The sequence below is a fragment of the Ursus americanus genome, chromosome 35, assembly GCF_024610735.1.
Source record: "Ursus americanus isolate L20-20 chromosome 35, mUrsAme1.1.p, whole genome shotgun sequence".
Lineage (NCBI taxonomy): Eukaryota > Metazoa > Chordata > Mammalia > Carnivora > Ursidae > Ursus > Ursus americanus.
In genome coordinates this window covers 14183300-14196152 of record NC_142161.1, presented here as the reverse complement: position 1 = coordinate 14196152, position 12853 = coordinate 14183300, and the positions used below count along the sequence as shown (strand labels likewise).

Genomic DNA, 12853 nt, shown 5'->3' with positions numbered 1-12853 from the left:
CAGATTTCAGGCGGCATGTCCCTCAGCATTTAGATTTCTGCTTCTTTACGTCACAACGTGACACACTGCACAAAGAGCGCTCATCTCAGAAACTGCCGCTTAGGAGGGCGCCGATTCCTATTTTCTGTAATTGAGCAGCTGTTTCCAAGTAAGCAGAAACGCACCGCGGCGGCGAGACTCTAGATCTCGTCCCTCTCCCCGCCCCCTCACCCGCAGGATCTGCGCAGGCGCGCAGGGAGGGCACGGAAGTGTGGGCGGAAGTGGAGTTGCGGAGGCTTTAGCCGGGGGGACCTGCGGAGTAAACAGATGCCGTGCGGGCGCTCGTAGTCGGTGTCGGAGGCCACCATGAACCGGCTCCAGGATGACTACGACCCCTACGCAGTTGAAGAGCCTAGCGACGAGGAACCCGCTTTGAGCAGGTGGGCCCCTGCTCTGCCCCCTCCCAGCCTCCGAGGCTTCGGGCCAAGGCCAGGCTTTAGGCTCCTCCAGTCGCTGCGCCTGCCAGGCCCTTGCGGGCCCTGGGCCCAGCGGTTCGGGCGCCTGTCGCGCCCCGCTGTCGCCTGCGGGATGCCGAGTGGGGTTCTGGTGAGGTTGCGCAGCCACGGGGGAGGCGGGGCCGACACCGGCGCGGGGAACGCGGATATTCTGGAATTACGCGTAAGTCTTCAAAAACCTTGGGATCGAATCCTGCCTCTGCCGCTTACTAGCAGTGTGAGTGAAAGCAAGCCACTTACCCTCGTTTTTCTCATCTATAAAAAGGAAATATAGGGCGCCTGGGTGGCTCAGTTGGTTTAGCGTCTGCCTTGGGCTCAGGTCATGATCCCAGGGTCCTGGGATTGAGTCCCCTAGAGGGCTCCTTGCTCACCGGGGAGTCTGCTGCTTCCTCTTCCCCTGCCCCTCCCCCACTCGGCGCTCGCCCCCGCGCTCTCCCTCTCTCTCAGATAAATAAATTTTTTAAAAAGGAAATACAATAGCTGTACCGTAAGTGTGTTGTGAGACTAGTGGGACTTAATGTGAAGTGACCCTCTTCAAGACTAAACTGCCATAAACAGATGTAAGGGAATACTCAGCAGGCTTTTTTTTTTTTTTTTTTTTTAGCACCTATTGTATGCTCGCTCAGGGCTACAGTTTTCTATAGGTTCTCAGTGTAGTAGGGGAAATAAGACACGTATGTGGGAACATATATATCTTGGAAATAAGGATGTTATCTGAAAAGAGTATTGTAGAAAACGAGGACCTGAGATAGACACAGATGAAGTTCCGGGGCAATTTCCAGGAAGGAGGGATTAACCCTACCTGGGGGAAACTTGCAGTTATGTTGGCAAGAGATTTCCTGGCACGTTTATCTGTTTTCTAAAGCTGGCATCAGATCCTGTCCATAATCTCTAAGACATTCTGTCCAACAAAGCTTTCTGTGAAACTGCCCTTCCTCCAATCATATTATCCTGGGGAGGGGTTGTAGGCTTGGGAGATCGAATTGCTGGGAAGATTCTCTTGCGGGGAGTGAGGATGGATTCCAAGATTTCCTGAGAGTTGCAGGTAATGGGTCTGGTCTGTGAAAGGAGAGAGATCGATTAGTAGGCCTCCCTTAGTAATTCAGTTTGATTGAAATATAGCAGTACTTCTGGAACTTGAGTTATTCAGCTATTACCATCTCCATATTTACCCGTGCTATAACTTATTTAATATTTCCTTAAGATTTTTGTAGTTAAATTTCTTTCTTCTTTTTTTTTTTGGGGGGGGGTTAAGTTTCTTTAAAGAAGTTCTGGAATTCTGTGACAGTTGTCACTGGTAAGGAAACTAAAAATAAATACTATGAAAATGAAACTGTTATTAGACAGTGTTGCCTGCTCAAGGCTCTGAATCCGGTGCTCGTCGTCCTAAAAAGGGAGATTGGAGAGATTCAAGAGGTGTTGAAGAGTTTTCTGTCAGGATTTGATTTTACCCTACTTATAAGCTAATATTTTATAGCCTATTCATGGAACCTGGCAGAAGATATGAGACTCCTGGGTCAGAGACTGCTCACAGCGCAGGCAGCATGAGCTTCATGATGGTGTTGTTGCTGTGACTTCCTAACTCCTACCGGGGTTGCACGGAGAGGCCCAGGTGGATGCTACACATTCAGTGGGTTGCATCATGGCTGAGGACCACTTGAGCTTGGAAAATCCACTTCTTTTACAGCAGTCAGTAAATAAGCCTGCTCTTTCTCCTGGAAAGAGACATCACCTTATCCCTCAAGGTTGCACACTGCAAACATAACCCAGAGAAATGGCCTGGGTGGAGAGTGGTGAGAACCATGCGTTCTTGACACACTCAACAAGAATGTACATGGCCCATACTGTATTGCCTCACCTAGCAGTGCTAAATGCTGAGACTTCTCTTGAAATAATCACAAGGATTTGAGAAAATTTGTAATAAAAATAACTTTCTTGCCTTGTGATTTAATCTTTTTCTTTTTAAATTAAACCTTATTTTGAGGTAGGTTCACATGTAGTTGTAAGAAATAGTATATAGAAAAAAAATCAGTGAATTGTATATTTAAATTCATGAATTTATGATAGTAAATTATGCCATAAGAAAAGTTAAAGAAAAATAACACAGAGGGATTCTGTGTACCCTCTACTCAGTTTCCCTTAATGTTAACGTTAGTAATTTTAGTATAATATCACAACTGGGGTAACCATTAATATGGTCAGAATATAGGACATTTTCATTACCCCAAAGATCTCATTGCCAGCTTCCTGTCCTACCATGCCCTACTTAATGCTGGTAACCACTAATCTATTCTACACTCCTATAATTTTGTCCTTTTAAGGAATATTATATAATTGGAGTCATGCAGTATGTAACTTTTTGGAATTGGCTTTTTTCGTTCAGAAGAGTCCTCTGGAGATTCATCCACATTGTTGTAGGTATCAGTAAATCATTCCTTTTTTATTGCTGATGACTTTAACGATTGTTTTAACCGTTTCCTTATTGAAGGGCGTCTAGGTGCTTCTCGTTTTGACTCTTGTGAATTAAACATCTATAAATATTCATGTATAAGTTTTTGTGTGAATGTAAGTTTTCATTTCAAACGTTGGGATAAATGCCAAGAAGTGTGATTGGTGGGTTTTATGGTAGTTGCGTGTTTAGTTTTATAAGAAACTGTCAGGCTGTTTTCCATCATAATTGTATCATTTTAGATTGCCACCAGCAATGACTTCAAAGTTATTTAGTGGCCTGTCTATCCTTGTACTCCTTAAGATAATCTACATTCCACACTTTGGAAACACTGGAATATAGGATAGATCAGAGTTTCTCAGCCTCAGTAGCATTGACATCTTAAATCAGATAAGTAAGTCTCTGTTGTGGGAGGCTGTTCCGTGCACTGTAGAATGTTCAGTATCCCTGACCTCTACCCACTAGATGCCAGTAGCCTCTCCTCCCACCTCCTAGTTGTGACAATAAAAAATGTCTAGCTATGGGGCACCTGGGTGGCTCAGTCGTTAAGTGTCTGCCTTCAGCTCAGGGTGTGATCCCAGGGTGCTGGGATCGAGCCGCATCAGGCTCCCTGCTCTGCTGGGAGCCTGCTTCTTCCTCTCCCACTCCCCCTGCTGGCGTTCCGTCTCTCGCTGGCTCTCTCTCTCTCTGTCACATAAATAAATAAAATCTCTGGAAAAAAATGACTAGCTATGCCATATGTTCCCTGGAGGGCAAAATGCACCCAGTTGGAGACCACTGGTGTAGTTCACAGGTGAGAGTAAGGTTGGAGAGATAAGTTGAAACCAAATGGGAAAGGCTCTTTTTAAATGCTGTGTTCAGAGATTTGGCCATGGATGATTTCTTTCAGAATTGGGTAGTAATGTAATGAGAGTTCTTTAGGACTAACATTGTGGCAGCAGGATTAAGGGTGGAATGAAATAAAGGAGTTTGGGGAGATCCTTAGGCTATGGTGGGACAGGCATCGTTAAGAGGACCCAAATGAATATAGTGGTAAAGGAGAAAGGGGGTATGTGGGTCAGGATGAGGGATGTTAGATGGGGAATTGTCTTGGGAGTGGAATCTGGCTAAGGCCTCTATCATTAGCAAAATTGGTGTAAGTTGCATTTTTGGATTTACCTTCTGCTGGAGGCTGAAAAGCATTGTTCTAGAGGAAGAAAATAGAGAAACAAAAACCAGGGGTAGTCTGTAACTATTCATCAGACCACGAATAACTGAACGTTTTTTATGAACTATTGATTGTATTAAAAATATCTTAGGTGTTTCATTCATTTTGATAAGATTTTATTCTTTCTGATATCTGGTTTAATTTTGTTGTTATTGATAGGAAACCTAAGTGCAAAAGGCCAAGTAAATTGGTAGTAATTGCTCAGGAGAATTTGTAATATAATTTAACTTTCTCTTTATAGTTCTCTGTAGCATTGTGCCTTTAAAATTATAACATCTAATTACTATCTGTTAACATTTTGTTTGGGTAGATTAGCTATATATTGATTACATATATTAAGGTTTTTTTTTTTTTTAAAGATTTTATTTATTTATTCGACAGAGATAGAGACAGCCAGCGAGAGAGGGAACACAAGCAGGGGGAGTGGGAGAGGAAGAAGCAGGCTCATAGCAGAAGAGCCCGATGTGGGGCTCGATCCCAGAACGCCGGGATCCCGCCTTGAGCCTAAGGCAGACACTTAACCACTGTGCCACCCAGGCACCCCCACGTATATTAAGTTTTATTTAAGTACTCAGAGTTTTAAAAAACTCCCAGTTCTGTGAATTAAACTTTTTATTGCTGATGGAATTATGAATTGGTGCAGTACTTTTGGAAAGCAGTGTGATAATTCAAGATGTTAGAAAGATGTTTTTATGTCTAATTCTAGACATTTATCCTAAGGAAATCAACAGAAACAAACTGCATATACCCTACAGAGATATTCGTCTAGTGTAATAGCAAAGAGTTAGAAATAATGTACAGCATCTATAATAGGAAATGTTATGCAGACATTAGAAATATATTTGGAAATATGCCGAAGTGGTTGATCTTTATTGTTTTTTAAGATTTTATTTATTTATTTGAGAGAGAGAGAGACAGCGCGTGTGGACGCTCATGGGGAGGGCAAAAGGGGAGGGAGAAGCAGACTTCCTGCTGAGCAGAGAGCCCAATGACAGGGGGCAGGGGTCTTGATCCCAGGACCCTGAGATCATGACCTGAGCTGAAGACAGACACTTAACTGACTGAGCCCCTCCCCCAGGTGCCCTGAGAAATGGTTGATCTTTAAATGAGAATAGCTGTATGTAATATGATACATAAATGCAACCTTGTAAAACTTAAAATTGTTGGGCAGTGAGATGATGGGAGTTTTAAGTTATTTTAATTCTTTAGTATTCATATGTCTTATGATTTAAATGCATACTAGTTCTGAAGATGAAGTGGATGTGCTTTTACATGGAACTCCTGACCAAAAACGAAAACTCATCAGAGAGTGTCTTACTGGAGAAAGTGAATCATCTAGTGAAGATGAATTTGAAAAAGAAATGGAAGCTGAATTAAATTCCACCCTAAAAACAATGGAGGACAAGTTATCCTCTCTGGAAACAGGTAAACTTTTAGTTAGATTTTCATGTCGATATGTTTCTAAGCTCCACAAGGGCAGGAACCTTTACGCTTTGTTGTGTCAGCAGCCCTTTGAGTAGGTGCTCAGTGTTCATTGAATGAATGAATACGTGTGTTTGCAGCTTGAGCATAGTTTTCTTTGATGACCAGTGAAGAATTTTCCTGTGTTGTTGAAATGACACTATTTAGTATTGTTTACTGGCATGATTTTCTTTTGTGATTTTTGATGCCAGGCTAAAAAAGACACACAGCTTATCGTGGTATTTTTAGGGTTATATAGCACTGCTATGGCAGATTGAATGATAGGTCACCACAAATTCTTGTCTCACTTTAGTAAGTAATGAAACATACTTCATTTTGATACTTTGTTTTTATGTAAAGTGTTCCTGACCCAAAAACTGATTTGTGCCTCAGCTTTGGTTTCCATGTATTAATTGTTAGGAGCTGAAAGCATGTGTAATAGTACTAATAAAAGTTAAAGCAGATGTTAATGGAGAGGAAGAATTAGGGACACAGGCATGTGATGACATGAATATAGTCTGAGTCATGGCGCTAGGCACAGCTGAGGGGAGGAAGTGTGTGTCCTTGAATCATGCCCCCTGCCCTCTGTAGGGCTCTTATCCTCTTCCCCCTAAAGTCCCTTACAACGAGTTGTTTATTTCCTGTTCTCCACAGTGCACTGCGTGGCTGAAAGGTAGAGATGTGTATGGTGGCAACCCAGCAAAAGGCTATTTTATCGAATTAGGTTTGTGAGAAGGGTCAGAGAAAAGTGTTCTCATGATTTGGAATACTTCATTACTGTAATTAACAATTCTAGTTCTCTGTAATCGCATAAGAGCACAGAAATTCAGTAAGTCAGTGATGTGAAAGTATTTTTTCATCCAAATGAGATTGGGAATGAGTTGATATTACTTTGAGGTGATGGAAGAATATATTGAGTTTTTTTTTCTTGTCAGTTGTGTATGGCTTAGTCTGTAAACTGCCCTTATGTAAATAGGGTCTTCCTCAGGAACTGGAAAAGTTGGAACAGCTCTCACAAAGTACTATGATGATATATATTTTGATTCTGATTCTGAGGATGAAGACAGAACAGGTAAGTAGCATGTTTACCACGTTTAGTAGTTACAATTTGTAGAAAAAAGGTTTACCTAACAATTATTGGATATTAGAATTTCCCTCTGAATTTTATCTTTTAAGAAATTGGAGATTTTTGATATGAAAACAAAAGCAAGAATTGATGAATAAGAACAGATGGGAATGCACATGTGAGGACATGGGACCCGCAAGGGTGCTGCATGGGCATGGCATACAAGGGGAGAAGGGACTGTGTCCCGACTTAGTCCGGACTTCCTCAGGGTCCTTAAGGTTCCTTAGCACGGCAACATTTGCTTTCACACCTGCAAATAGTTTCTATATTTTTATAGAAAATATAGAAATTTATATATACTTTATATTTTGCAGAAGTTTTTCTAACTCATTGCTTTTTTATCGGTTTCTCTGTTCTCTGGAATTGATTTTGTATAAAATTTGAACAAAGGTGAACATAGAGTTAAAACTAATTTAATTATATCAGTAACTACACTGGAATGCACAAGTAACACATTTATACGGTAAACAATTCGATGCTCAATTGACTGTGCCACCCAGGCACCCCAAGAAACAATTTTATATTTTTATATATTATTACCTAAATATTAACCTACTTAAGTACATTTTTAAAAGTCCAGTGCATGTGGATAACTGTAGTGGTTTTTCACTTTTTTTTTTTTTTTAAGATTTTATTTATTTTAGAGAGAGAGAGTCGGGAGGGGCAGAGGGAGAGAGAACCTCAAGTAGGCTCACCCTGAGCATGGAGCCTGACATGGGGCTCAGTTTCATGACCCTGAGATCATGACCCGAGCTAAAATCAAGAGTTGGATGCTTAACTGACTGAGTCACCCAGGAGCCCCTGTTTTTTTCCACTGAATTTTGAAATATTTGTATTCTGATTTTTTTTTTTTTGAAGATTTTATTTATTTATTTGTCAGAGCACAAGCAGGGGGAGCTGCAGGCAGAGCAGGCAGAGGGAGAAGCAGGCTCCCTGCTGAGCAGAGAGCCCAGTGCAGGACTCGATCCCAGAACCCTGGGATCATGACCTGAGGTGAAGGCAGATGCTTAACCGACTGAGCCACCCAGGCACCCTGAAATATTTTTATTCTGATTTCAGTAGCATTTTATATATGGGAACTTGTTGAGAATTTATAACATCAAAAAGTTTCTGATCTTGGCTTACTTTGCGTGGCCTTTCTGAGGCTGAATTCTCACTATTGGAGTTCAGTTCTTGAGATGAACATTATGTTTTTTGTGAAGAAACAATTTTTTCCTCCTCTGTCATCTTTATTTTAATGCCTTATTAATTGGACAAAAACTTTATTTGGAGGAATAGTTAAAATTTTTTAAGGAAAATAAACAAAAAAAATGTAGCTGAAATTCTGTATTAAAGATGTGTGTGCTTTTCTTTTGTATTTAAAATATGATAAATTCTGTCTTATGCCTAATTTAGTGGATGTCTAAATAAATTAAAAAATAAAGAAGTGTGTGCTTTAGACATGATACCTAGCCATATGCTTAACATTTTCAAAATTAGCACAGGTGACCAAGAAGAAAAAGAAAAAACGACACAGGATTCCAACAAATGATGAGTTACTATATGATCCTGAAAAAGATAACAGAGATCAGGCCTGGGTTGATGCACAGAGAAGAGGGTAAGAACTTAACTTTACATATTTAGAATCTTTAGAGAAAAATGATTAAAAGATGATTTTCACTACATTCACATTTTTTTAAAAGATTTTATATATTTGTCAGAGAGCGAGGGAGAGGGCGAGCACAAGCAGGGGTAGGGGCAGAGAGAGAGAAGCCGGCTCCTCACTGAGCAAGGAGCCCGATGTGGGACTCCATCCCCGGACCCCGAGATCATGACCTGAGCCAAAGGCAGATGAGCCGAAGGCAGATGCTTAACCAACTGAGCCACCAGGGTGCCCCTGCGTTCACATTTTAAATGTATGTGTATGTGTTCATACAGACATACATAAAACAAGAATTTTGAAAAGAAACTGAATTGCTTATTTTGAAAATTACCAGCAAATTTCAGTCAGATGATTTGTTATTTTTTTAATTTTTCTAAAAGATTTATTTATTTTATTATTTTTTTCTTTAAAGATTTTATTTATTTATTGGACAGAGAGAGACACAGCGAGAGAGGGAACAGCAGCAGGGTGAGTGGGAGAGGGAGAGCAGGCTTCCTGCAGAGCAGGGAGCACGATGCAGGACTCTATCCCAGGACCCTGGGATCATGACCTGAGCCGAAGGCAGACGCTTAGCAACTGAGCCACCCAGGCGCCCCAATTTATTTATTTTAGAGAGAGAATGAGTTTGGGAAGGAGAAGATGGGGAGAGAGTTTTAAGTAGACTCTGCTCTGAGAATGGAGCCTAACGCAGGGCCCCCATCTCACGACACGGAGATCACGACTTGAGCTGAAACCACGTGTCCCATGCCTTGGTTGATTATTTTTAGTAATACTGTTGTTGACTTCAAACTGGTGGAGTCTGTCAGTTGATTATTTTTAAAAAAACTGTTGTTGACTTCAAACTGGTGGAGTCAGTCTCTCCATTCAAGAAACAAAGCTGACTTTTCTCAAATAGACATAATTTAAAATTATTTGGAGATTAAACATTTATGTGGATGAAGAGTGGATGTTACATTTAACACCTAAATTGTTCTTTTTAACTATTTACAAATTTGATTTTTTAAAGATTTTCATGAACAGTGTTATGCAACTACTACCTCAAATTTTTTTTTAGTAATATTTTTTATTATGTTAGTTACCATACAGTACATCCCTAGTTTTTGATGTAAAGTTCCATGATTCATTACTTGCGTATAACACCCAGTGCACCATGCAATACGTGCCCTCCTTAATACCCATCACCAGCCTGTCCCATTCCCCCCCTCCCCCCCTGAAGCCCTCAGTTTGTTTCCCAGAGTCCATAGTCTCTTATGGTTCATTCCCCCTTCTGTTTACCCCCCCTTTCTTCTTCCCTTTCTTCTCCTACCGATCTTCCTACTTCTTACGTTCTGTAAATGAGTGAAACCATATGATAATTGTCTTTCTCTGCTTGACTTATTTCACTTAGCATTATCTCCTCCAGTCCCATCCATGTTGCAGCAAATGTTGAGAAATCGTTCTTTTTGATGGCTGAGTAATATTCCATATGGACCACATCTTAATCCAGTCATCTGTTGAAGGGCATCTCGCCTCCTTCCACGATTTAGCTATTGTGGACAATGCTGCTATGAACATTGGGGTTGGGGTGCATATGGCCCTTCTCTTCACTACGTCTGTATCTTTGGGGTAAATACCCGGTAGTGCAATTGCTGGATCATAGGGTAGCTCAATTTTTAACTTTTTAAGGGACCTCCACACTGTTTTCCAAAGTGGCTGTACCAACTTGCAGTCCCACCAACAATATAGGAGGGATCCCCTTTCTCCAGACCCTCTCCAACATTTGTTGTTTCCTGCCTTGTCAATTTTTGCCATTCTAACTGGCATAAGGTGGTATCTCAATGTGGTTTTGATTTGAATTTCCCTGATGGCTAATGATTTCGAACATTTTTTCATGTGTTTGTTAGCCATTTGTATGTCTACATTGGAAAAGTGTCTGTTCATATCTTCTGCCCATTTTTTGATTTGTTTGTTTCTTTTGTATTGAGTTTGAGAAGTTCTTTGTAGATCTTGGATAGTCTTTTATCTGTAGTGTCATTTGCAAGTATCTTCTCCCATTCCGTGGGCTGCCTCTTAGTTTTTTTGACTGTTTTCTTGGCTGTGCAGAAGCTTTTTATCTTGATGAAGTCCCATGAGTTCATTTTTTCTTTTGTTTCTCTTGCCTTTGGAGATGTGTGATGAAAAAAGTTGCTGTGGCCAATGTCAAAGAGGTTGCTGCCTATGTTCTCCTCTAGGATTTTGATGGATTCCTGTCTCACATGGAGGTCTTTTATCCATTTGGAGTTTATCTTTGTGTATGGTGTGAGAGAGTGGTCAAGTTTCATTCTTTTGCATGTAGCTGTCCAATTTTCCCAGCACCATTTATTGAAGAGACTGTCTTTTTTCCACCGGATGTTTTTTCCTGCTTTATCAAAGATTAGTTGCCCAAAGAGCCGAGGGTCCATTTCTGGGTTCTCTATTCTGTTCCATTGGTCTATGTGTCTGTTTTTGTGCCAGTACCATGCTGTCTTTGTGATCACAGCTTTGTAGTACAGCTCGAAATCTGGCATTGTGATGCCCCCAGCTTTGTTTTTCCTTTTCAACAATTCCTTGGCGATTCGGGGCCTTTTCTGGTTCCACACAAATTTAAGGGCTATTTGTTCCAGTTCTTTGAAAAATGTCATTGGTATTTTGATCGGGATGGCATTGAAAGTGTAGATTGCTCTGGGTAGCATAGACATTTTAACTATGTTAATTCTTCTGATCCATGAGCATGGAATATTTTTCCATCTTTTTGTGTCTTCTTCAATGTCTTTTAAGAGTGATTTGTAGTTTCTAGAATTATAGATCCTTTCCGTCTCTGGCTACGTTAATTCCGAGATAACGTATGATTTTTGGTGCTATTGTAAATGGAATGGATTCCCTAATTTCTCTTTCTTCAGTCTCATTGTTCTTGTATAGAAATGCAACTGATTTCTGAGCAATGATTTTGTATCCCGCCACATTACTGAATTGCTCTATAACTTCTAGTAGTTTGGGAGTGGATTCTTTTGGGTTTTCCACGTAGAGTATCATGTCATCTGCGAAGAGAGATAGCTTGACTTCTTTGCCGATTTGGATACCTTTTATCTCTTTTTGTTGTCTAATTGCTGTTGCAAGGACTTCTAGTACTAAATTTGATTTTTTAAAGATTTTCTTTCTTTATTTGAGAGAGGGAGTGGCAGAGGGAGAGGGAGAAGCAGACTCCCCACTGAGTGGGGAGCTCTATATGGGGCTTTATCCCGGTACCCTGGGATCATGACCTGAGCTGAAGACAGAGACTTAACTGACTAAGCCACCCAGGTGCCCCACAAATTTGATTTTTTAAAAAATCGAGGTGACATTCGCATAACATAAAATTAATCATTGAATTAATTAATTTTAAATTAATAATTTTAAAGTAAACAGTTCAATGGCATTTAGTATATACACAGTGTTATGCAACTACTACCTCAGTTTTTCAGACCATTTTCATCTTCCCACGAGGAAATGCCATAGTTGTTTTCCAGGTTGATTTTATGAAGGCTGATTTGTCATGAAACTAAAAGGTAGGCAGTATACCACTGTTACCTGGTGCTTCCCTCACTGGGCTGTGCCTCAGAATCACCTGGGTGGGAAGAATGAAATGCAAACCCTGGAGTCCTACTCTAGGAAGCTTTGATTCAGCTAAGGTCGTAGGGGCCACGATGGTAAACCCTTGAAAACTGAACAACAAAAGATAAATCAAGTATTTTTAAGTCCAGAGAGAATTTGATGTTATTGAGTGTTTGTACCTTACCTTGTAGCCTCCAGTCTCCTACTTTGTTCTTTTTTCTTCTTCCAGTTTTACCCACGTACCACTTCCTCCAGCTGCCCCTTATATTTATTTAATGAATATTTTTTGATTACCCCCAGTGTAAAATGAACATTTTGAGTGTTATGAGTGATACTGAGATAGTTAAGGAAATTACAGTGTAGCTCTTGATTCTGGTAACAGAATTTGTCAGTGAGGTAAGATGGAATGTATTTTCATCGTTCTATAATCTTAAAAAAAAAATTTTTTTTAAAGTAAATTCTACCCCCAACATGGGGCTTGAACTCAAGACCCCAAGATCAAGAGTAAAATATTCTACCATCTGAGCCAGTCAGGCACCCCTTTTGTTATATAATCTTGAGAAGAAATAACATTTTATTGGTTTATTCACATTACTGCATCACACAGTAGTTGCCTCTTAAGACCACAGAAACCAACTTAAAATAATGAATTCACTACATTTTCAGTGCCGCAGGGGCAGTGATCATGCCTGTCTTGTTCCAGACATCTTGCACTTTGTTGAATGGGCACTCATTAAGTATCTATTGAATGAATAGGTTACTTTCTTGGGTTTGGGTTTTGAAATCTGCTACGCATTGGAGGGATTTAACAACAGTTATAAATATGTACCACATGTTTTCAGTATTTTTCCCCAGAGACATTTAAAGAGTTTGGGAAGTAATGCCA

The 12853-nt window shown here is 40.4% G+C and overlaps 1 protein-coding gene across 1 annotated transcript in view; it reads left to right on the top strand.

Moving 5' to 3' along the window:
* Window positions 1-247: 247 nt before the first annotated feature.
* The window catches only part of EAPP (E2F associated phosphoprotein), a 29925-nt gene continuing 17319 nt past the window's right edge, over window positions 248-12853 (top strand). Inside the window, exons 1-4 of the mRNA XM_045802583.2 lie at window positions 248-419; window positions 5394-5575; window positions 6588-6683; window positions 8217-8334. Of these exons, the coding sequence (XP_045658539.1) occupies window positions 346-419; window positions 5394-5575; window positions 6588-6683; window positions 8217-8334 (470 nt within the window). The 5' untranslated portion in view covers window positions 248-345. The remainder of the gene's footprint in view (window positions 420-5393; window positions 5576-6587; window positions 6684-8216; window positions 8335-12853) is intronic.